This window comes from Diadema setosum, chromosome 7 (assembly GCF_964275005.1).
Source record: "Diadema setosum chromosome 7, eeDiaSeto1, whole genome shotgun sequence".
Classification (NCBI taxonomy): domain Eukaryota; kingdom Metazoa; phylum Echinodermata; class Echinoidea; order Diadematoida; family Diadematidae; genus Diadema; species Diadema setosum.
This window is the reverse complement of record NC_092691.1, coordinates 10,634,012-10,661,178: the sequence shown is the minus strand read 5'-3', so window position 1 is coordinate 10,661,178 and position 27,167 is coordinate 10,634,012. Positions and strand designations below refer to the sequence as shown.

The 27,167-nt window shown below is 38.8% G+C and overlaps 1 protein-coding gene across 1 annotated transcript; it reads left to right on the top strand.

The window, feature by feature from the left end:
- The first annotated feature begins 67 nt into the window (after window positions 1-67).
- On the top strand, window positions 68-23,983 carry LOC140230354 (adiponectin receptor protein 2-like). The gene is made up of 8 exons (XM_072310503.1): window positions 68-300; window positions 9,327-9,506; window positions 10,386-10,606; window positions 12,958-13,234; window positions 14,070-14,253; window positions 19,046-19,233; window positions 21,970-22,163; window positions 22,816-23,983. Exons 2-8 carry the CDS (start codon window positions 9,353-9,355, stop codon window positions 22,966-22,968), a joined length of 1,371 nt encoding a protein of 456 aa, XP_072166604.1. The 5' UTR covers window positions 68-300; window positions 9,327-9,352; the 3' UTR covers window positions 22,969-23,983.
- The last annotated feature ends 3,184 nt before the right edge of the window (window positions 23,984-27,167 follow it).

Here is a 27,167-nt window from a genome sequence, read left to right as displayed (position 1 = left end):
TACGACAACCACCACGAGAGTCGCACATTGCAAGTACAAAGACGTAGACAAGACGGGTCGGCTGATGATGTCGACACCACCACATTCATAAAACATCGCCGTCGCGTCACGCTCAACCACTACGTACACGGTATCTGGACAGGAACTACCCAGAAGCACAACACAATCAATCCACTGTCATTCTCACGATCTTTGTCTGAATGAAAGACTGGCGAGCTAGCTAGCGTATTTACGTTACCACCCCCAACGAATGTGTGCAGTGTAGATGAAAGTCAGCATCGCCACCTCTCATTTATTTTGGTAAGTCATTCATGAATCATAGTTCGTCATGACATGTTCACTGCCCCCTGGTTATGTAGGATGGGGTATCGAGATCTAACGTTGGCAACTGGTTGGTGGAATCTACGATCTAGGTCTACGTCAATAATGTTATACAAATAGTGAATGGTCACGAGTGCAATGGTACGAGATTTCGCACGAGGTGAAAGATAGAGGCGCTCTATTCAACGAGGCGAAGCCGAGTTGAATAGTGCGCCTCATCTTTCACCGAGTGCGAAATCTCGTTCCATTGCACGAGTAAAGACCATACACTATTTGATTTATACAACGTCCAAGTAGATCTTTTTGGTCTAAGTAGGCCTAGAAGTCTATGTATGAAAAATATAGCCATACTTACATGTGGATCCACTGCGATTCTCTTTCTGGCTTGTGCAATCAGTGTAGATACAGGTCATAGCTCATACACGTACACTAGCACTACGTAGGCCTACGTACGCGCATGCATGTACCGCACACGTACCTGCGCTAGCTGCATGCGATCCTCAATATGCAACACACAGTACACGCAGTACCGTACAATTTCTCGAACCGTGGAATAGAACGAAAAAATCGAACCAAGTTGCACGCAAAAATAGAACCAAAATTGCACGGCGCGTTGAATGGAGTACTTATTTAATATCACGTCACCAACAATCCTCCAATCAAATTACAAGGATCTACTTGGACGTTGTATAAAGACCTCTAACAGTTACCTAACGTTAGTCATTAGTAGTGTCTAATGTTGAATGTGTTCAACGTTAACGTTAGATCTACAAAGTAATAAGTTAAACGACATGTTACTCATACTCGTACCTAACTACACGCAGCCGCTGTCGCGAATCGCGCACAGTGTCTGGTCAGGCTAACTCGTACCACCACTACCACCAGCCGAACTTAACTGGACAGTTTTGGCTGTAGTCGTGTAAAATTACTTTCAGTAGGTCTAGATCCTCGTTAGATCTAACGTTACATTTACTATAGAGTCTAGTCCTGCTATGAATTCTAACAACAGTAAACATGTGTCATTGGTTTGTACGTCGTCGTTCCACCATAAATAGGCCTAACTAGTGTTAGGCCTACCAATACCTAACTATACACAGCCCAGTTGCGCTGTACATCTCCTACATGGTACGTCGCGACGTACCATGTACAGTGGGCTGTGTATAACCAATACCATGATGGGCATACAGTGTACAACTGTAACGTTAGGTGGTAAGTATAAATCTAACTGTCCACTGTTAATCTAGAGTAAGAACCCCAATTTTCGGCCGGCCTCCAATATCCGGACACTTACCACTTATCACAAGGCAGCAAAGTGGACTGTCACAACACAAGCATATCACATCGTTTCACATAGGCCTACTAGCACACTCGTTCACCACAGGAAAGTGCCTGAGTCACCTTCAAAAATCCATCTAAAATCCCAAATTTTGCCGTCAAAAACGCGGAATCGCCGCAACTTTTCCAAAGCGCGCGCGAATTAGGTGATAGGTCCCGTGTAAAGAATCGGGGTCGCCAAAAAAGTGCTAAAAATTGAAAAATTACGCCATTCTTTTGCGAGACATTTCGTTTTTCACAAGCTCAGAGTGTGATGGTATCCTCAAAAACACAAAAGAAAAACAAAATCTCCGTACGTGCCGATGCAGTGAGTAAATGTACAGGGGCTGAATGCAAGTGCACAGTCCCCAAAGTTCGGACACGAAAGGGCGCCGCAACATCCCCGATGCTACTTTGTGCCAACAAGGTACATGTATGGCGCGTGTGGATTTTTCAGCGGCCTTGTATGCATATTGACATTGCGCACGTGTCCGAATTTTGGAGACGCTGTCCGAATTTTGGGGAATTGACAAGGTCATAATATTTGGGGATTTTGTGAAATGTCATGATCTGTTTAACAAAATCAATATTGGGAAAAATTAGGTTAATATATTCAACATACATTATTATAGATATAATTTGTGGAGTATTATTTGAGTTGAATAAATATTGCAAAAAAGCTTAAGTGTCCGAAAATTGGGGCTTTTACTCTAGTGTTATACAGCCAATACAGGTATGGTATTATTCGACACCATGGTATTACCGGACACGCACATTTTTCTGCGTACCGATGACATTCAATACGCGCAGGGCTTTATAGACTAACGTTATCCTCACACTACACAGAGCGTTGTATGGACCGCTTTATAGACTAGCCTCACAGAGCGTTGTATGGACCGAAATCTCGAAAAATGTGACACATAGGGCCTACATCCTATGTAGATTTACATGTAAATGTGAAAAACGCAGAAGCAGACATCAATTTTTCACATGATTTCATCACGTGAACTGTCCGAAATGTTCATGTCGGACATTTTACCATAATACGAAATTTGAGTGTCATTTGCCGATTTTTTCATTGTCGTCCGCTCGGTAGGAATGTGCAATGTATGATGAATCGTGGGTATGAATTGCAATTCTGGTGCAAGGACAAGATGCGAAAGACGTCGATTATTCCATTTATACGAACAACGTGTCTGGTATTACAATGCGATTTTGCACCGCGCAAAAAGACAACTTTTTTTTAGAGGGGTATGTTTGAAGCATATTTTCTAAAAACTGGAGCGAACAATTGACAAAAGTTGGCTGAATTTGTAATTTCCAGGTGTCTGTGAATAAGTGCCAAAGTGGTGTTATTTTTAGCCGAAATTTCATCCTCTGAGTACGGAATTCAAAGTCACGAAAAAAAAAGCGTCCGGTGATACGATCTACTCTCCTACACGTAGGCCCTTGTCACTTGTTGAACCCACAAATAATAAATACGAGAAAAGCCCACATCGCCCACAAATGTAGAAAACGCCAACTCACTAGACGCGATCTAATCAATGCAGAATTTTAGAAATGATTCCAAAACGTCACCCACAAATGTACAAATGACAAATTGGTTGATAGACATATACTTCTTAATTAGAATAACTACAAGGAGCAGGGCTGTGCTTGTGTGTACGAGTGCGTGTGTGGCCTGTGGGTATACTATTACTAGTACAATTTGTATTTATAGGGTGGTGTGTGTGTGTATGCATGTCTGTAAAAGGTGTTGCGGTTTGCTGCATGACTCCTTTCCGGGCAAGGTATGCGGGCTTGTTGCACGTGGATTTTTCAGCAATTTTCTGCAGGCAGACAAGTATGTTGGCGAGTTTCACACTTGCGTCTTATCTGCTAGACGTGTGCTGCCTGCTTCTTGCGTGTACAGCCTGTATTCCTTGTGAGAGCTTCAAATCTGATCCGTTTTCAATTACGAGCGACATACGGTGACTTTGTAATACCTGCATTACAGTAAAGAGTTGCCTGCAAGGTGCTGCGGCTAAGAAGGGCCTCCTACTGGTGTTCTGCGTGTACCTCTGCGGGCAAACCCCCACGACTCACCCGGAACAATTGTGATGAATACTCAAGGCCTTGTCACACTGTGTCTGGGGAAGCCTTGCACTGTAGTAAGTTGCAGGTTGACTTGCAGGGAAAAAATTTTTGCTACTCGGAGCTCCCTGTAGTTGGCCTACACCTGACAGTACCACATGTATCTTGCCCCGTACGTGTAGTTGCCTGTGTAAAGGGTGTAGGTGCACACACAGAACACCATTAGGAGGCCCGTAGCTTCTGCAAGTCACAGGCAGTTGACCCTGCTTGAAGTACATAATTTTGTATGTACAATGTAGCTTGCCCATGGATGCTATACTTGTACAAAGTTGGATGAATTTGTCAGTCAGCTTTCTGAGGAATGTTTATATGTATTGCCATTTTTTTTCCCATCAAAATCACATATATTTGTCACCCCCCCCCCCCCCCCTTGTTAGTGGCAAAGGTGTCTTGACCATTGACTTCAGTACTCAGGGCCTTCTTTTTTTTATACACTTTACTTCTATGTACACTGTACTGTAGTGTAGTGTCCAATACAACAAACAAGTCTGTATTTCTGTTGGGGTTAAGTTTTTATTTACCCTGACAAATGGATTTGCAGCGCCCAGTTGTAGTATTCCTGCATTCACAGTATCTCATTTCATGATACGCCTGTAAGTATGGTATTTTTTATATTATTATACAACTTTGTACATGTTTATAGTCTTGTATGGATCTTCACTTGCAAAATCCTGCAAGTTGATGTTGTACAGTATTACCACAAAGACAAGGTACAAAATTGTACCGTGAGCTGTAGGCATTAGTGATGTCCTTTGACCTTATGTGAGTAAAATACAAGTCATATAATTTCTGTTCTTAAAAAAACAAACAAACAAACAAACACAAAATGTAAAAGAACTGTTCGTGTGCATGTAGTTGTGAAAGTTTCTAAACACTGCTCATTAAACATACAAATGTATAAAGCCCATTCATCATTGGTACAGTATAACAGCTGCATAAATTGTGTACCGGTAATCTCAGTATGAATTTCCTAAAGCAGACTGCATACAGTACAAGTACTTATTGCATGTACACCTACACTTGCAAGGCCTTCTTTGCCATTTTTGTTTTTTTATCTTCAGTTCATCTTTGGTTTTGCATTGCATGAGTGTCCTCAAATGTTTTTTTTTTTTTTTCCCTTATACATGTACATGGTCATGTTGCAACTTCTGTTCATGTTATTCTGTCCTTTGCAATGTAAGCACAGAATCTTCGTAATTTCCTTTTCATTCCAAGGAAGTAACAGCAACAATCTGTTTCAGCAACAAGACACACGTGGTAAGTTTAAGTACATGTACATTGTACATGTATGCATTCAAGAAGAGGATGTTTAAAACTAATATTGCATCACAACCATAATGGCTGCACCCCTGTTGCAAATTTTTAAATCCATTTGCACCTTTTAGGCTTTGCCCCCCCCCCCCCCCCAAAAAAAAAAAAAAAAAAATGCCTCTTGCTGGTAGTTCTTGCACTTGTATTATTGTACCTGTTTGCTGCTTGTGTTTGCCAGACTTTGTAGATTGTGCAAGTTCTGTCCAGTTCAGAAGACTTTACTTGACAGTGTGTATACAATGTATTTTATAGTGTCACAAATATCACTTTATTATCTCACTTCAAAATGCTTTTTGTAAAACAAAACTGCTCAGACTTCTAATACCAGGTACTGTAGTACTGTATGCTTGCATGCACAAGTTTAATACCGGTATGTATTTTCAAGGCACCTTTAGCTGTTTTGCACCATTTTGTTATATAGGAAAACTTGTTGGAATGAAGATTGTTGTAAGGAATTGAAAGAATTTAAAGCAAAATATCTGCAAATGTTTAAAGTAAAATTGGTGAATTATGTGTCTCTACAAAAAAATGAGTGTAATTGTTAAATCGCACATAACTGCGAGCCATCTGTGTGTTTTGTTTGGCCTTTTATTGCCAGGATCTTAATGTTTTAGGATTTTTTTCAAATTTTGTTTTGTGTGTACAGTATGTGTGTGTGTGTGTGTGTGTCTGTCTGTGTGGATGTGTGTGTTTTCATGAGATGGAGTCAATATCAATTCTTACCCATAGCATTTCAAAAAGTGTATAAATGTACACTCCCACTATCAGAATATCGTAAGAAGAGCCTGTGTATTTCTAGCACTTACTGAAATAAAAAAAAAAAAAAAAAAAAAGATCAAACAAGTGGAGGAGTGGCAATGCAGTCACATGACTTTGACAACTTTTTGTATTCATCACATGATTGGTAGTACAGTAGATGACTATTGTCTCTCAGGCAAGCTTTTTTCCTTTTCTGTAATAGTAAGTGTCCAATTTCACCCAAGCTTTCACTAATTGCCTATTTAAAGGGATGGTACAGTATTGGTGGAGCTGAGAATTGGGCTTGTAACTTTTTGCAAGATACAATGTACATGTACAAGTACCAGGAAAATGTTACAGAGCATACCATTGAGGAATTCAAAGTTAATTCGATGAAAATCGGGTCTGGAATGACTGAAACATCCAAAAACAAAGTAACACAAAGCGATCGTAATAAAGTGTGGGTCCCACACTTTGCTGGAACCGCTCTGTTGTGGATATATCTCAGCCATTTTAAAACCAATTTTCATCAAATGAACATTGAATTCCTCATGGAATTACATGCTCTTTCATATTTCATTATCTCACAGAAAACATGTTAGAAACCTGAAATTAGGTCTCTACCAAAACTATACGATCCCTTTAATACTTTTGTGATACTCAAATGCTAGTATCATGTGATTATTCCCCCCCCCCCCCGACAGCATTTCCCTTTCTTGAAAGAAACGAAACTTGAATACCACTCCTATGAAAATGCTGTTAAAAGCAAGGTAGTGCTTCACACCAAAGAAGTGGCTTATTTAGAAACAAGTACTGCTTATTAATGTGTAGGGTACATCTCTTTATTGTTCCTAATTAGAGTCTTGCTAATATTGCAACTCATATTAACTTGATGAATAATGCAAATAGTCTGGTCTAGATTTTATTTCTCACTACTAACAGTATCTAGACTAGAGAATGATGGTAATTTCCCTTGTATAGAACATTGTTATACATCATCAGTCAAATGTGCCTAGAAACAGTCTAACAGTTTTGAATACTGTCTTCAGATTTTGCAATTTCATACTATGCAGTTCAAATGTATGTTCTCATAATGGGAAATGGATTGTGGTGTAAATACTGCACTTGTAACCTTTACTGATAAGTACAATGTACGTGTACATTGTACATGTATGCTGTATACACTTTGTAGATGTGTCTTTGTGTGTGGTCACTCGGGCAGAGGTTCTTTCACACCCCCACCTTCACCTTTCTTTATTCCTCCCTCAAAAAACAAAACAAACAATATCATCAGCCTATATCTCTACATGTCATATCAATGCAGACTTACACATATCATGCATGCTCAGTCACAGTAAGCTACAGTCTATCCACTCTTCCTCTAATCCAGAAAGGCAAAGCTGACAGTTTTAAATGTTGTAACTGAATAAAGTTAATCATGATTCCATGAAAAGTATAAATAATTGAATGTTTCCATGAAGAGTAATACAAATTTATGTACCAGGGACACATACAAGTGTACACACTATGTACATTGTATAAAGGAATGGTTCACTAATCTGATAATGGTTCCATATTTTTTTTTAGTTTACTTTCCTTTTATAGAAGTCTTTTTTTTTAATAATGCAGAACCTGAAGTCAAATGCCATCACACATTTTGATTTATGTTCCAGAATTTTGAAGATGAAATATGTTTCATACATTGTGTAGCATGTATGTTTCTTGTATGAAAGTACAATAACACTGTATTTGAACAATACTCTGGAATTAAAATCAATAGTTTTTTAATGGGACGAGTACCTGTACATTGTGCAAATTTAATAGACTTCTTGCACTTGGAAAATACTGTATGTATGACATGTTAACTGTACAATGTATGTTTTGTACGCAAAATCAAATCTGTCCTTCGAAGTTTAGTTAAAAGGAGATGAAAATATAGCTAGTCTCAATTATAATGGCAGTCAACATACAGCTTGTACACGTACAGCTGACACTAATAATGAAAAAGCGAACAGTTATGTCATACAGTGTACATGTATGTCTTCAGTATCATATCAACAATATGCAACAAGCCCTATGATGCAGATCACGATCTCTTGCTGTTGTCCACCTGTACAGTGTAGACCTAAAAACATACAATGTACTCGCGTACAGAACAGCAAAATCCATGTTATTTCTTTTTTTTTTTAAAGCAACAACAAACAAACATACTAAACCAGACATGGCAATTGTGTGTGTGTTGTTTTGAATCTGTCCTACAGTAGTATAGGTAGTTTGAGATACCTTGTAGAACTACTTGTACATGTACTTGTGCTGTTATGCTTCTATTCTAACAACTTCTGAGGGGGATTCTGGGCAACATTTCATTAAAAATTTTATCATACCAACTCTTTCTGGAATGGCAACTTCCGATAGCAACAGCCAATCAGGAAGCTTGATTCTTGTCATTACCATGACAATTTCCATTCCAGCAAGAGTTGCTGTCATATCAACTGTTATGAAACGTGGCCCAGATCCTTGTTCTGTACAATATATTTGTATGGCCAACAATGACAAGACAAGATTCCACTGTATGATACAGACATTATGAGTTTTAGTGAATATTATTCCTTGGGTTTCTGGTACACGTACTTTCATTTCTTTGTGTACTTTCAACTGTTTGTATTTCATCTTTTACTAGTAATCAAGATTCTGACAAGATTCTGATCCATGTCCTTTGTACTACATGTACAGTACACTGTAGCTTATTAGGGCTTGCTTCTCTGTTTAATCCCAAACTCTCCCTAATAACATTCCTGTATTCTGCATAGCAATACCTGTTCATACAGTCTGGGAGAGACTGACTGAACATACATTGTACAGCTGTATATTTTCTGTGTACAATATTGTACACTCTGTAACATTGGTAGTATTATATTTTTGTGAGTCATGGGAAGGTCTCTAACGTTCGTCTATGGCTTTGATGTTGAACTCTAAACTTGACTTCTGCTGGTAAACCCTTTGAACAAAAACTATTACAAAAGGAATTTCAAGAATTCACCAATATGTGAAGGTACATTGTAACATGGTTGTACATCATTGATTTATGTGTGGATGTGTTCTTTCACATGTTGAAAATTATAGTTTGCATTGTACTTCTACACTGAATCTTGGTACTTACATATTTGTACTTCTTTTTGTTTTATTTTTTTTCTAATTTTAAAAGCTTTCACATAGGCCCTACTACAGGTGTATGTATACAGATCATGTACATTGTACATTCATGATACTGTAACTTTATTCACACCAGGTGCTCAAAGGTCTCTTTGATAAATTTCATGTGAATATGAAATGAAATTTGCTGTTTTCAGTACTTAAATACTTTATTAGCACTTTCCTAAAACTTTTGTTTGGCCTTCAGTGGCTTTGTATGGCACTTCTGACATCTGCAACAGTGGGCTGAAAGATTTTGATTTTGTAGAAGTCGTCATCTTGACGCGGAGTATTTCTGTTATTACAATGCCACTCAGATTCTTTGTCTCGTCACCAACCCTGAATGAATCAATCACCTGAAGGAGAGCACCTTTGGCGTTTGGGCAGCGCCGAGGACGCAGACAGCGAGCTTGACCCTCTTGCTGCCACCACTAGCGGGGCTACCACACCACTTGACCCTACAGTAGCAACAGGACTGACCAATAGCGAGTCTGAAGGTGCGTAAACTTCATTTGTGTTTTTGCTTTGTTTGCCATAATAATTTTCTGTTGTGAATGTTGAGTTCTGTATACTGAAAAACCAGAAAGTTGTGCATGCAGTTTAATTTTGCAAATTTCGCAAGAGCCAAGATTTGCTAAATTAAGCACACAAAAGTTCTTGTCTAAACAATATGCATTGAATGCCAATGGCAATTCGCAAAAATTTCAGGGATGCAAAAATTTCTTGCTGTGCAATTATTTACTGTTCATCAGTACCATGTGCTGATCTGGTTGCTAGTGAATCAATTTTAATGATGTATTACACAGGTGATACACGTTAGTCATTGTGTTAAAATTGAGACTGCTTTCATAGGATGAATAATGTATTCTGATACAGAGGACGACAAAAATAGACCTCACTGCACCCAGCAGACACTATGCTGTTTACAGTATACATTGTATTGAAATCCCTCTTTACCAGTACAGAGCATGTTCATTCATTATGGCAATTCCAGCTATCCAGACAATCATGAAGGATAAATGGAACTTCAGTTAATTTTAATTGCTGCCTGCCCAGTGCATAGCTGATAACTTTTAGCTCATATTGCTATCTTGGTAATAAGTACAATTTCCCAATTTTCTGCTTAGTTTGATCATACCATTTTCTTATTGTTTTGTACCGGTAATCATTTGATGGATATATCAGCTGACAGGGCATGCTGTCTCTTCTTGACAATGGACAATTTGTTTTCCATCCCCCCAAAAACAAACAAACAAACAAACAAACAAACAAACACCCAACAACAATATACAAATTCTATTTAGCAAAGCTTGCAGATAATTGTATTAATAAGATTGATTGTATATTCTTGAACATGTTTTGTTGTGATCCTGAAGGTAAAGTTAGGAGACGTCGCAAGAAGGCTCCTAAGAAGCAGACGCACCCAGACGATTCGGACAGCGATTCCATGGATCCCGACCCAGAGGTTGGTGGCGCTGCTGGTGCGACCCAGGAGGGTCAGGAGTCACATGAGCAGGACACTCTCGTAGAGCAGAGAGTCACAGATGTCGCGGAGACAACGGCTCTAAAAAGCAAGGATGCGGATCATCCCAAAGCTGTGAGTATAGCCAGTTTGCACCCTTTGTTCTGTTGAAGAAGCTTCAGAGGTTTTGTTTTGTTGTCATTGGTGTTGTTGTTGTTGTTGTTGTTGTTGTTGTTGTTGTTGTTGTGTTTATTATATTTTTGATAGGGGGATTTTCTGAAATGAAATTCACACACTGCAGATTGACCTAATGATTCATGATGCTAGGAGTTATCCACATTGTTCGTAACGAAGCCAGTTCATCAGCGTCAGATAGTTTCACCAATTTGTCACCAAACTGGCTGAAACATGCCCCATTTTACCCATTCTGTCTGTCTGTCTGCTGTGCAGAACTGCACACCTTCCCTTGTTGTCAAAGGTCTGAACCTTCCAGTATTTTTCCAGTGCACAGTTGTACATATCGGTGACATGGTTGTATGCAAATTGAACATCTACCTCTTTATCAGTATAAATTGCACTCATTTTAATGTTCACTGTATATGTCATTTAACTTAAGAATAAACATAATGCCATATAATGTACAATAATGCATTTTCACACCCCCATTTGCTCTTTGCACTGATGCCAAAAATATAGCCTGATGCCATCTGATCCTTGTGAGGGTAGTAAAAGATAAGAAATGGGAAGTCATGTCTCCTTTAAAATCAGAAAATTCCTGGATTACTGCGGATGAGGCTTCCTACTCGAATTACTGCTCCTGGATTAGATGTGGAGAAACGCAGACATGTCTCAGATCATATGTCATCAGATTTTATGCTGTCTACACATCTGATAACATACATTGTATCTCTTTTTACATGCACTTCTTTTCCATGGGGCATCACAGATTTGGGTTTATGCTGGATAAATGGTTGCCATGAAATGTAGATTCTCCTAACTTTGATAATTTCATTGTATGGTGCACTGTTTTATTCTTGATTTCTGTTTGTGGGCAAGACATTTCATGGATTTGCATTGGCATGGATTTCCATACATGCCAAAACACCATATCAATGAGTAGACATACAGTGTACATTTGTAGAGCTTGGAACAAAACTGTACTATCTCAGTGTGCTTTTGATTCTTGCAATTTGTACAATTTGTAATACGCTTTGTGTAATGTAACGCATGAAGATATTCCAAATTCATATCATCAGCCAGAGGGAGATTGACAAGTGAGAGCTCACATGCAAGAAATTCAATTTTGCAGTAGATCTCCATCATATTAAGATTTAATCATACAAGTGTAGGTTGTAATATGAATTATACACATAGTAATCTCCTCTAATGCTGAGCCCCACTGCTATTTAAAGCATACATGTACAGTAACTGCCATATTTTCCAAAATTTTCAGCAGTACAATTTTTTTGTTGTTGTCCTCCTTCATATAAAGCATACACCCATACTGAGCACTGCAAATCTTCAATTACCAGTATTGCACCCTTGGGTCATATGAGTAGCAACCTGTACACTGTACTGTAGCTGTACCTTGTACACAGCTTGAGATGTACAATCTCAATACCTACATGTATGCAGCCTATTGTCATCAGTCAACCCTTCCATATTATGCATCAGTGACTGTGCGGTCTATAAACTTAAGAAACAAAGTGGGCGATTTTGGGACAAACAACCTGCAATATTTTGAGGTCAAGCCTTTGTCCAGTTGTGCTCAAACGACCAAAAGGAAGAAGAAGAAGAAAAAAAAAAGCACTACATCCTGATATGTATACTGGTGTAGACGGAGGGACATCATATTTGCCTGTATCACTGTACAAGTGTATCACATATTGTTATAATTTTGTGCACGCACTCCAATGGTCAGCCATAGTTTGCACAGTTTAGCATACCACCGGCCAGTAAACACAGATTGTCATTGGTAAAACAAAGTTGGTTTGCTATGATTGTGTACTTGCTTTTGTAAACCACTCCAGTGTACTAAATTAATTGCTGACTTCATATCTTACAATTTTACCTACCCACAGGTACAGTAATGTAGCTTTTATACATGTACAATTCCTGTCATTCTTTATTTTTTGGCCACCCCCCCCCCCCCATACAGTATGAGAAATTGACTACACTGCAGAGAAAGGGTGTACACATGTTTAAGCCTCCTTTACCAAACATGGCTTATTTACTCAGATTAAGTAAATTATAAATACTACAACTTCTGTGAAGAGTAGTATTTATATTTTGTGCTTAATCAAAATTCAAGTTTTTTGGGGACAAATTTAAATCTGCCTGTTTGCATACATCAGGAAATCAGAAGTTTTGTAGTGTGTGCTTCTCTTTTTCTTTTTTGCTGTTTTACCTTTACATTTGTATGTCTTTTAAGTCTCTCTACTTATTGATTTTGTTTGTCCCCGCTCCTTGTTTTCCGACCACCGCAGAATAACAGTGACAAGGAAAACAGGTCCGCCGGGAGTGACAGCGACCTAGACTTTTCCCAGCTCCAGCAGAGGGCCGCCGAACAGGCCCAGAAGTTTGTACAGAAGGTCAAAGATGTGACATGGAAGGTCACGCACCACAACTTCCTGCCGGACTGGCTGAAAGACAACGACTTTCTCCACTACCACCACCGGCCTCCGCTTCCATCCTTTAGGACCTGCTTCAAGTCCATCTTCAGGATCCACACGGAGACGGGCAATATATGGACGCACATGCTAGGTGAGCCCCGCCGAACCTCGCGTGGAACGTACAGTCGTACCGTGGGACCCAGATTTAGCTCCCTTTTCCAATGTTACAAAACAATCCATCACATACTATCTTGCCCGAGGCCCACTCTTTAGCCCTCTTACCAATATTACAGTACATAACAATCCATTGCATGAAAATTTGCTGTGATGAAAAATGTGTAATGACTATCCCATCAGTATGGTACGAAAATTCTCCTTAAATATAATATAATAGTGCAGTAGTGGAAATTGTAAGTTTCACATATCCTTTATGCAATAGTTCTTGTACATCGAGGGACATGCCAGCATTAGGTTTTTTCATCTGTCAGGAAGTGCAAACACAGTAGGGTTGTAATTGACTATCTTGATATTCTGTGAATACTTTAATTGACTAATGGCTGTGAGTGGTAATACATTATCCCATATTTCTGTCCAATATTTTTGTCTCCGTTTACTCTGTCATGTGTGACATGATACTCATATGGTGGTGTTCATCACTGCCATGAAAATACTGGTAGGCTTACCAATATCAAAGCATAATGATAAAATGCATTGTTTTTTTTTCAATGTGTATGTGTGTCTGGCTGTCTGTTATAGTGTGGAAGACTGTTCTTTCCGAGATGTTTGTTGAATTACTGATCAGCAGTTGCAATATTACAAATTTCATTTGTAGTAGAGGGAGACAAATTGCAGAAAATTCACACCTCAAGACTGTTCTTGTTTGTGTGTGTTCATACTGAATGATAGTCTGTGATAGCATGTTGACATTATCTAAATTGTATTGCTACGTATCTGTCTGTCCGTCTGTCCATCTCTCTCTGGGTCAGGTTGCCTAGCGTTCATCATCATTATGATCTTCTTCCTGGTAAAGTCCATCATGTCCCACTACCAGTGGCAGGAGATAGTGGCCTACATGATGTTCTTCCTGGGTGCCATCCTGTGTCTGGGATTCTCCTGCCTCTTCCACACCCTCTACTGCCACTCTGTACAGGTCTCAAGGCTCTTTAGCAAGTAAGTGAACGCCCCCCTTTTACTGGCACCGCCGTCGGTACTGCAGGCAGGGACCTGTGCCTCTGCTAGGAGTGCTTTTTATGCCTTGTTGCCTGCATTTGAAATTGCTAAATGTCTTTTTTTTCTGAAGTATTTGCTGTATTTATGGCAATGATAATGAATGATAAACTGTAGTAGTAGTAGTAGTACCTTAGTAGTATTAGTGGTAGTAGTTGTAGTAGCAGTAGCATTAGTAGCTGCAGCGGCAGCATTAGTGGGAGTAGTAGTAGTAGTAGTAGTAGTAAAAGTAGTAGTACTTGAAGAAGAAGTAGTATTATTATTAGTAGAAGTAGCACATTGTAGTAGTAGTAATACAAATATTGATGGTTCTTCTTATCATGGTGGTAGCATATTGTTATTATTGCACTGACATCTGCTAACTGCTATCCATCTGATAAAGTTATCAACAGCACAGGAAGGTAGAAATTGTTGACACTGATTCAGAAAAGTTTACTTGTCAGCAACAAAAGATCTATACTGAAATACTGCTGTGAAACTCTTGGAGAGTTCCATTTATAGATGTACATCTCACTATACATACAAATGTAGGCCTTGAGAGGATCTAAAGAGAAGCAAAGCGAACTGAACCAAAGTGTACCGACTGAACTGTGCCAGTTTTGGAGCGTTTTAGAGTGCTCTGTTGAGAAAGCATACCTCGTGAGTTATTTTTAGAGGGTTGTCACGCATCTTATAGCAAAAGGGTCATTCACCTGGCACCCTTAAACTACTTACAGATCAGCAAAGAGAATGAACTCTTTGCATTGTGATGTATGCGCATGTTATGCACATGCTTTACAGCAAACTTTTGGCATGCTTTTGGTACCTTTGTGGAGCACATCGGGAAGTGGTCCACTTTTGGATCGGTTCAGTATGGTACGGCACACTTCAGGAGCATTCAATCGCTCCTCTAGCGCAGGTATGGTACGATACAATTCGCTTTAGGGGAGCACTTGAACAATCCCTCTACAAAACTATAACCTGATAGGAGATATGCCATAGCCTATTTGTTGTAGGTTAATTTGCTCAGTCAAATCTGGACATAAAGGTTAATTTTTTGGGTAAGACTCCCCCCTCTTTTAAGTGATTCATACCTTGTACACAACTGAAAGCTAAAATCAACTCAAAACAAATCTAATGGAATCAAGGTACCTTTAATGATTTGTCAGCCTGCACTGTGATCCTTAGTGTCCAGCACTTTTTCTTTTTTTCTTTTTTTCTTTTTTTCTTTTTTTTTTTGGGGGGGGGGGGGAGGGATCCTTTTTGCACTAAGCATTTTAGAATCATTACAGAACCAACAGGAGGGCAGATCACACAAAAACATCAGACATCACCTCATGCCGGAGCTTTTAAACAGAGGTCAAAGAATACAATTACCTAGATCTTTTTAGGAGTGGTTCCAAAGTCCGAATAAACAGTGTTTAATCCTTGAAAATGCCTTGTCTATTTAGAGCCCAATTGAGGAAATTGAAGTGATGGTGAGCACATTTGTGTTTATTGTAATATTAATGGATATTTCAGTTTTGGTCATACCACTTTTTGTGTTTACATAACACTCTAGCATATCAGATCTCAGTTGACAATGTGTAGACTTTATCAACTGCACGCTCTTCTTTCTCTGCTCTAGATACTATTTTCAGGGGATAAGTCCAGGATTAAAGTACTTATCTATTTTACTGCAACTGCTTCAGTGATTTTATGCATGACTCAAACAACTGGTGTGTACACGGTCCATGGTTGAATTTAGTTTGACAAAAGTGCACTGAACTTTCTGTGGCAAGTGAAGGCAAGATTTCACTTGATACTCAAAGTTAAGCTTGAGCTAGTCTCATCTGAAATATTCTACTTTGTCCCATCTGGGGTTGTATTCTCTGTTCTGTATTGCTTCTGGCATGTGTCGTTTTCTTCTTCTTCATATAAATTTACCAGTAGGTGTGTGTGTGTGTGTGTTGTGTTTGTTTAAATCCAACAAAATGCCGCTCGTGCTACTTGTAGCAGCTTGGATTTTAATGCAAATATCTATAATTCTGGCAAAATATCCTGATTGATCCTGGCACTTTGCATATGTATATACACACAGATGCATATGGCTCAACACTAACTTTTTTTTTCATCTGATGGCATGTACAGGCCACTAAAATCTTAAAATCTGAAAGTTTGGTGCCCGAAAAAGATATAAAGTGGCCCAAAAGAAAAGCACAAATAAACATTCTAAATCTTAGTTGCCTGGTCACGCCACCAAAAGATGAATTGGGTGACCCCTCACCAATTTTTAGTGGCCCTGGGCCACTGCTAATGTTGAACGCCGTATGTAGACATTCGCGTGCAAGCTCTTTCGGCCCTGAAAGATTTGAATCATTTCCTTTCTATGATATCACATTTTTGGGTACCTATGAAGCAGCTTCCAATGCTTTTCCATACTGAGAGATGTACATTTCAAAAGGATGGTTACGATGTACTTTGTACATTCTGATCCTGATGTAGTTGTGATCCCATTGCTATGTTTTCATACTTTGATAGTCATATTTGTATAAGGCAGTGAGACGTTTTTCTTGGTGACCACCGCATTTCCTTTAAATTGGGGGAATTCCCTTTAAAGTGATCTTCACTGTGGGGGTGAGAATGGGCTGTGAGTGATGTGTTGGATAGATGGTGAGTGAAGTGTGTGATACACAGTGGTGTCTCTAGGAAGTGGGGTGGCATGCTAATGATAGCCTGACTGTGTGAAATGGATAGGGCAATTACTGCAGTGGTACATGTCCACCTGCAGTCCTGCCCCAAGGCAATTTGGCATGTATCCAAATGGCAGCTGGTAGTCTTCCATCAATGACAGGAAATGTGGACATGCAATAGATCAGTGATATAAATTTGATACCCCATTGTTTTTCAAAACAGCTCCAACTTTCTCTTTGTATCTACAAGCCTTGTACACATGCTTTCCTTCTTTCAGAAAATGCTTTTGTGTTGATACATATGTTATACACTGTACATGTATGTATATTCACAATTAAAGTCTGTTTTGTAGTAGTAGTAGTAGTAGTAGTAGTAGTAGTAGTAGTAGTAGTAGAAGTAGTAGTAGTTGTAGTAGTGGTAGTAGTAGTACTAGTTGTAGTGGTAGTGGTGTAATATTGTGGTTATTAGTAGCGGTAGTAGTAGGGGTAGTATTGGTGGTAGTAGTAGTAGTAGTAGTAGCAGTAGAAGTAGTAGTTACTGTAGTAGTAGAAGTAGTAGGAGTAAAAGTAGTAGTTGCTGTAGTAGTACACTAGAAGAAGTAGTACATTGTAGTAGAAGTAGTAGCACATCATGTATATAGGTTGTAGTAGTAGTAGTAGTACTAGTACTAGTAGAAGTAGTAGTAGTAGTAGTAGTAGCAGTAGAAATAGTAGTTACTGTAGTAGTAGAAGTAGTAGCAGTAAAAGTAGTAGTTAATGTAGTAGTACACTAGTAGAAGTAGTACATTGTAGTAGCACATCATGTACAAGGTTGTAGTAGTAATAGTAGTAGTATAGTAGTAGTAGTAGTAGTAGATGTTGTTGTTGTTGTAGAAGGAGTAATAGTAGTAGGAGCAGTATGTAAATGGAGGATAGCAGTAGTAGGAGGTATAGTAGTCCGTAGTGAATGAACACTTGTCCCAACTACAATCCCACACAATGTTGTGGATACTGAGGAGAGAACAGCATTGGTTGACAGTGTGCTTATTACCTCTGTGCAGCAGCATTTCTGTACACTGCTTTGTTGCTTGTTACACTCTATCAAGCATTGGATGGGAGGAAAAGGAAATGAGATTACTCCACTGGTCAGGCAATAATCCTAGCAGATTTAGCTCAGTTCCACGGGATATACTATCTCTTTTGTGTATTGAAGCATAGTGTGTGACAATGTGTGGCTGCTACCGTGAACGTTTTTATGGCATGTAGGAAGGAGAAGGTCATTGCCCTGAATAAGTGGTATTTCATTGTCAGTGATGTTGCCTGTGTACATGTATGTAATGCCGTATACAGTAGTTAAACTAGATATATATTTTCCTATATGGGGGGGGGGGGGGGGGTCAATTTTTGACAGCTCAGTGTTTCAGTTTTATCATTAGCTGAAGAATTCCCATTGAATTTTTCTTGCATGGACTCGCCAGATCTGGGAAACTGAAATTCAAAATGGAAAATGATCATTTACTCCTTCACTAGTAATGCAGTTTTTGTCATGAATTTTGGTGGAGGAGGTGTAGTTGATGCATTACACATTTATGTATTTTCTAATGTGATAAATTTCATCTTTTAACAGTTTTCTTCAAAAAGATCTGACAGAACACATTGACATTGTCAGTTGTTTGCTTCTATTATTCATTATACATAATCTTTTAGTATACAACTACATGCGCAGTAGGCTTATACAGTTTATGTGTGATATGCTGAGCATTGAATGAGGGGACATGTGTGTTAACAGGGCATTCTTTCTCTTCTTTCTTTAAAACAACAACAACAGGGCATGAGCATTGAAATGTGTTTCACCAAGTATCAAAATCACACTTAATTGTATGAATAAGTTGCTGTACGATATTCATACGACAGTTTAACAGAACAATTATGTATGGATATGTGGAGCAAGGGCCTTTCCAAGACAGTTCAATCTGATGTTTGCATTTGGCAAAAGGAAAGAATTTTAGAGCATTTCTATATGTATGTTTATACTTGTTGTAGAGGGATGTTCTATTGACAAAGAATAATATTGAGGCATGTACATTTATTTCCCCACCCTACAGGTTAGATTACTCTGGTATAACCTTTCTTATTGTGGGTTCCTTTGTGCCATGGCTCTACTTCGGCTTCTACTGCGACAACATCGTCCGCTATTGCTACCTGGCAGCCATTATTGTGCTTGGGATCCTCTGCCTCACTGTAGCACTCAGGGATAGCTTCAATCAACCCAAGTACCGTAGTCTTAGAGCAGGTAAGCCCCAAAGACGCCTCTTCTTCATACTGTATACGCTGTTATTTTCGTGTACATTTTTTTTTTTCGCAAATGAGGAGGTCATAGACATTCTTGCGAGATGTTATTTCACGAATTGATGCTGACGCTGACATGAATGCACTATCACCCAAGCGCATCGAGACATTTTTGCATGTTGTTGTCCCCGCCGAACGAGTTCGAGCAGGGGACTATGAAACGGGCTCCGTACGTGTGTGTGTCTGTGTGTCCGTGTGTCCGTCCGTGCGTCCGTCCGTGCGTCCGTCCGTGCGTCCGTGTGTGATCAAAATGTTCAAAATGCTACTCCTTCGCCATTTCTAACCCGATTTTGATTCTGTTTGCTTTATATGATAGCACTACATGAGAGCTTTGAAACTTCTATACAGAATTTCAGTTGTGACCTTTGACCTTGACCTTTGACCTATATTGTACATTTTGCTTCAAAATGCTACTCCTTCGCCATTTCTAACCCGATTTTGATTCCGTTTGCTTTATATGATGGCACTAGGTGAGGGCTTCAAAACTTCTACACAGAATTTTGACCTTTGACTTCTTTGACCTTTGACCTTGATTTTTGACCTATATTGTACATTGCCTACAAAATGCTACTCCTTCGCCATTTCTAACCCGATTTCGATTCCGTTTGCTTTATGTGATGGCACTAGGTGAGGGCTTCAAAACTTCTACACAGAATTTTGACCTTTGACTTCTTTGACCTTTGACCTTGATTTTTGACCTATATTGTACATTTTGCTACAAAATGCTACTCCTTCGCCATTTGTAACCCGATTTCAATTCCGTTTGCTTTAAGTGATGGCACTAGGTGAGGGCTTCAAAACTTCTACACAGAATTTTGACCTTTGACTTCTTTGACCTCTGACCTTGATTTTTGACCTGTATTGTACATATTACTACCAAATGCTACTCCTTCGCCATTTCTAACCCGATTTCGATTCCGTTTGCTTTATGTGATGGCACTAGGTGAGGGCTTCAAAACTTCTACGCAGAATTATGACCTTTGACTTCTTTGACCTTTGACCTTGAGTTTTTACCTACATTGTACATTGGCTACAAAATGCTACTCCTTCCCCATTTCTAACCCGATTTCGATTCCGTTTGCCTTATGTGATGGCACTAGGTGAGGGCTTCAAAATTTTGACCTTTGACTTCTTTGACCTTTGACCTTGATCTTTTTACCTATATTGTACATTGTGCTACTAAATGCTACTTCCGGCGGGGACATATATTACGCACCGCGTAATTTCTACTTTTCCTTGTTAGATTGGCGATCCAACTGTGATTCGTCAAATTGGCAAAAGATAAACCCTCGCGAAAATAACAGCTTACACAGTATATGACGGTGCATCACAAAACCAACAAAAAGTCACATGGCCCAATTTTACAGGAGGACTCAAAAGAGGTTAAATGGGTCAATGTGGTCAATCAATTTTTCTTCTATATAATTGTCAGTTTTGGGTTTGTAAAGTGACTGGGAAATTGTGAATTTTGCATTTTTTCTACAACACTGTGGTTCCTTTGTAGAGTACTTGTAGAGTAGTGTGATTATGCAAGTTTTACTGGCCCCTGTGTGTTTCTTAAATACTCTCTACATACACACTGTTCACTTTTAATTCTAATAACTTTTAAAGCATGATGCTACTGCTTTGAAAGTAGGTAATAGTCATGAATAGAATGTAATTATAGGTTGTGTAAAATCTCAGCTTACTCTGATAATCCCTTCATTGTTACTCCTGAGTTTTACATCCTGTTCTTTGTCCCATTCATTGCACAGAGCATGGCTTGATGAGGATTAAGTGCTTTGAATAGACCTTCAACTTCAAAGCTCCTTTCCTCAACAAACACTTTAGAAAAGAAAGTGTGTGCTTTCTTCCCATTCAGTATTTTGATAGACAGGTTAGGAAACTCCATGTGTTTTGAGTTATACATCATTTTATGGCTGAGAGTCTACTCTTTCAGAACTTTTCCTAGAAATTAATGTCTGGTGATCATTTGGTGGTTTTGTGATGCAGGGTCACATATGCTTAGAGGGCTTTTTGTGCAGATTTTTATTTTTATAATTTGTCATGCCTCTGCCAGGAAGTGATGCCAGAGGCATTATTTTTGCCCCAAATTTGATTGTCCAGTTATTAAAGGCTGTTGGATCACTTTGGTTAAATACAAAAGGAGTGTTTTGGGATTTGTTTTTTTTTTTTTATTGGGAGTGGATTCAGTAACTTTTAGTATTGAAACATCAGTAGCTTATTAGCCTTCATGAAATTATATTAGTATTAGTATTAGTATTAGTATTAGTATTAGTATTAGTATTAGTATTATCATTATCATCATTATCATTATCATTACCATTATCATTATCATCATTATCATTACCATTATCATTATCATTATCATTATCATTATTATCATCATCATCATCATCATCATTAATATTTGGTGATGATGATGCAGTTTTTTATGTTTACATCAAAATTTATGTAATTCCAAAGTATCTTTCTGTTAAGTCTTCCTTGATTTTAACGAGTGAATGTGAGCAGCCCCCATATCAAGTCAAGTGTTGGCTTTCTGTTCACACCAACCCTTTGTACTTCAAAAATACTCCGATGGTGCTTGTGTACCCACAATGTGTACACAGAGCACTAATCTGACCTACGTGTATCCCATCTGACCTAACCTACATTATACCAATCCCAATCTGCCTAGGTCTGTATGTAGCCCTTGGCTTGAGTGGCGTGATTCCTGCTATCCACTATGTGAGTATCAACAGCTTTATCACGGCTATTGAGGCTGGTGGGCTGGGCTGGATGATCCTGATGGCGTGCCTCTACATCATCGGGGCCGTGCTCTACGCCATCCGCGTCCCAGAGAGATTCTTCCCGGGCAAGTGTGACATTTGGGTGAGTGTGACCAAAGGCTCTAGATTGGGAAAGAGGGTTTGATGTACATATCTGTTATGTACATTTTAAAATATGGTTAGGAGATAGGGAAGGTTTGAAATGTAACTGTGATATATGCCATGAAATATGACAAGGGGGAAGGGTAATTATGTTGGTGAGGGAGTGGATATTTTGTTGTGCAAAGCTTTGCTCCTTAATCAATGGAGATCTTGTTTTGTGTTCAGAACCTGTAAGAAAGTTTGCTGAACTTTGCCATTTGAACTCATGGGAGGTCTTTTCCTCTCACTCTTAGTGTTGTTGATGTTATTATTTCCATGTATTAGAATTTTTCTACATATTTTCTGTGTGTGTGTGAGTGTGTGTCAGAAGAAAAGAAATATGAAAGCATTAAATTCAACTTACAGTTTCTTTGTATACCTAAAGACAAGCATTATACTGTCTGCTAAAATATGACTTGCCATTGTTTGTATTGCATAATCTCAAGGTTTAACACATTTTTGTCATTTCATCTGCTGTACACAACTGGGTAATCAAGTTATTTTCTGTCATGCTGAACTTAGTCCCTTTGTGACAAAGTATCTAATTTTGGCATTTAAGCTTAAAACCACACAAACTTTTGAAGGCCTCTTGTCTTCTGTCTAAATCCCCATAGTTCCAGAGCCATCAAATCTTCCATGTCCTGGTACTCGCTGCTGCCTTTGTCCACTACCACGGCATCAACACCATGGCCGCTTACCGAGAGCAGGTCGGGGAGTGCAACGCCCCGGAGCTGACCACTGGCCCCGACGTCACGGTGGAAGTGTGAAGTGACCCCGCCACCAGCAGCCCGGAGTCCATTGCATCTCTAACCTTGTATAAACTATTTCTAGACTCCGATCCACGGCATGCCGGACTTTATCTGGTGATCGACAAGTAGCAGTGACGTTTCACGAAGGATACCTCGATGAATGGCACCCAAAAGGTGGAGCGTGTCACAAGGATGTCTTGGAAGCATTCTGTTACTAAAGGGCTTCTAGACACACAACATGCCAGATTTGTGGGGACAAAATGCCAGATGATATTACAACAAAAGCCATTTTATACAGAGATATCTATTTATTATGAATATGCAGAGCTGTTCTTGGTTCTCACAGCTGAGCACAAGATGTGCAGGTACAGTGTATTTGTACGTAGTACAGAGGAGATGACATGCTGTCCGCAGCATCATTCTTGGATTCGCCGTCACTGTGTTGAAATCTGTCAGTTTGCTATGGATGTATCATTCAAGAATGTATCGTTGTCAAACACAGGGATGTGATGTTGCTGTTCTACAGTACAAAGTTGTTGTAGAGTGAACGTGTCCTGTTCAAGCCATAAAAATCCCCGTGAATTATTAGGGAAAAATCCATAAAAATCTCCACAATTGTAAAATGCGACAAGGTCACCCTGCAGGGAATTCCAGAAAGTAGGCATGTGACCAAATAACCCTCAAAATTCCTATAAACAAGTACATGTATATAAACATGCAACTGCCAAAAAGTTTAATAGCCAAAACAATTCATGTCTGTTTTTCAGTGCACACATACTTCCTTCCTGCAATGAAAGGTTCAAGGTAAGAGGATAGAGTTACAATTACATTTCAGTATCTGTGTAGGGTCCTATCTGTGGATTTATGGGAACACAGAGGAATTGGGTCAAATGGGAGGAAGGCCTGCTATTAAGCCAAAGACTTCCGCTTGAATTCATTCTGTCCACGATACTTTTGTAGCTTGCACCACTTCACTGCAGGTAGTCAATGGCATAATTAAAGGTGGTTTATAAATAACCACGCCTACAGGGTATATATGAGTTTTGCGGTATAATTCATGTGGTTTGAAAATTAATATCGTGGAACAAGAGTGGAAGACTGATTTCGCTCACTTGTTTACAGTTTGTTATCTATTTTATCCCCCCCCCTTCTTTTTGCTCTCTCTCTTTCACAGCATCTTACATGTGTCCTTGACAGCACTAATGCAAATTGGCTCATGTCAAAGTGAATTTACAGAGACATGCCAAGCAGTGCTTTCATACACTTGCTTGCCAGCTTCATTGAATGTCAGGGGGAAAAAAGAGGGGAAAATGCTACTTATCAATTGAACTTGAACAAATTGATAAAGTAGAGGCCAATAATAGGAAGAGACCAAAATATCTGTAAGCAGCAAAAATGATTCATAGTGAATGTAAAAGTTGATAATGGCAATCAAGAAATTGCCAGCTAGATTGTTTAAAATTGATTTTGTTTGTTAAAGCCAGTAGTATATACTTAAATAGCTATTCAGTGTTATTAATATAAGAAAGATTATATGTAAGAATAGTTTTATCAAAACATATCTAGGGAAGAAAAGTACCAATTATTCCCATACTGTATTACGTCCATGTATTTATCATAACGTATCATATTCTTCCTCTCCTTGAAAAGTGAAACTACTTCACAAATAGTTTGTACCTTGTGAAGAAATACACACAAATGGAATACCCGAATGGGGAATATGAATTAGATATGATGTAATTATAATGCATTAAATCTATCATCTTGGAATCTTTATATTCTAGAAGCTTATCAACACCCAAAGCTTTAAATTATTTTTATTTTGTTTTCAAGACTACATGTGGTATGAAGCATATAGTAATGTGATTTTATATTTCTAGGTTCCGATGGTTGGAAGTATATAGGAAGTATCATTGATTTCTTTTTTGTTAAGTTCTCTTTGGTGTTGATGAATTTGTAATTATGATATTTGTTGTTGGTGCAAACACTGTACACCTAAAAATGACTTTGAGTTGGTTGACACACAAAACTTTGCCAGGGGTGGGGGGGGGGGGATGATCATTTAAGTAGTTAACCGACCTTGTTTAGACAAGACTTGTGTGCCTTAGTTTAGATTGCATATAGTGTACATACAATTGTACAGCATATTCAGATGTATTGATAAATCTGAAGATTGATGTACTAAATAAAAACAGAATTTTTTGATGGTTTCATAATCAGAGAGGGAATCTTGAGGTATACTGCTATTGATTTGGAAGTGATTTTAATTTTCACACTATTTATCACTATCTCAGGCTGCTGTGGTATGATCTTAGGTATTGGCTCTTTATGCAGTACCATCTCAATGTCCATGTACATCTTCCGTTGCGGTGCATCATTACCAAAAAGTTGGTCTAATTTCATCAACTAGTGACTTGGGTTTTGTGGGACTGAATACAAGGTGATCCTAAAAGCCCAGGATCAACTGCAGAATGTGTCCGTACGACAAGCATGTTATGGCTGGATAACCCACTTTGTAAATCTTGCATTGATTTATGAATACTATTGCCCATACATGACCATGCGTCACAAAGGCAACCAAGAGTCATACAAACCAATTTTACATTAGGACTCAAAATGGGTGAACTACATGTAGGTCAACCTAGTCCATCTTTAGTTATTGTAATACTTGTTTTATCTGAAGGGGCAATTCTTCTACACCATTCTTAACCCTAACTAGGCCGGGCTATTTTGGTAGTTAATAGAGCCGGGGGGGGCCTCCCAGGCCCCCCCTCCAGATCTCGGCCGTCGACCGCGCGATCGCGACGAAAATTGGCACACACATTGCCTATGATGTAATCTAAAATACCATGAAGTTAATTTTTCAAAAAATTATAATTTATGCTAAATTATGCTAATTTATGCCTAATGATGCATGAAATCAGACTATTTGGTATAAATCACAAAATAAAGCTCAAAACAGGCACATTTTTTGTGTAAATATTCTTTTTAGTGTCATTAGCAAATGTAATAAAAAAAAATTGAGATATCAGAAAAAATTCTTAAGTATTTTATTGGTTTTTGAATTTCTTATGTATTTCATTGTTTTTTCGACTTTATGTTTTTCATTGTATTTTCGATGAAATTCGTTCGCGACATCGCTCTGAACAAGAAAATATGTTATTCATTGATTTTAATCAATAAAACACCAAAATAATCATGCTTTTATGAAATTTGCCTGCAAGCACAGTTTGCATTGAAATTGTACACGAATTCACGTTTTTGAGCAATTTTTGGTCTGACATGCATGTACATATTTATGCGTAACTTCGGAACCGCACGCCCGGGCATCGCAAATTTGGTGTCAAAAAATGCGGGAGACTCGAAAGAAAAAAGTCGTGAAACGTCGCGGCGATAGCTTTTTGCGATTGCGATACATCGCGCGGAACGTCGAGGGGGGGGGCACGAATTCACGTTTTTGAGCAATTTTTGGTCTGACATGCATGTACATATTTATGCGTAACTTCGGAACCGCACGCCCGGGCATCGCAAATTTGGTGTCAAAAAATGCGGGAGACTCGAAAGAAAAAAGTCGTGAAACGTCGCGGCGATAGCTTTTTGCGATTGCGATACATCGCGCGGAACGTCGAGGGGGGGGGGCCTCGGAGGCCCCCCCCCGGCCTAGTTAGGGTTAAGTTTGCATTAAAAAAAATGGGAAATTGGTTTTTTGTGCAGCATTTCAAGAATAATTTTTTTGGTTTTTTTGTTTTGTGGAATAGTTTGATTAGGTATGTTTTAGAGGCCCTTTTTCATTTCTTACAAACCCTTTACACACTCTTCACTTTCAACTCTAACAACTTTTGAAAGGATAATGCTACTGTTTTGAAAGTTACATGTAGTATTAAACATGAATAGAATGTAATCTAATAATCCCTTCTTTATGGTCATAATGGACTTTCACTTCATTTTGATGTCCCTTTCATTGCACAGAGCAAGGCTTGATGAAAGTAAGCACTTGATTGGACCTTTAATTTCAAAGCCTCTTTTCTCAGTAAGCACTTTTTCAGAGTGTGTATTGTCTTTCCATTATTTAGGAAAGTCCATTCTTTATCGAGTTATACATCATCTTTAAGCTTGGAGTCTGCTCTTTCAGAATATTCCCTAAATTATAAATTGATGTGTGACGACTATTTGGTTTTGTGATGCAGGGTCATGTACACGTATGCAGTATACAGTAT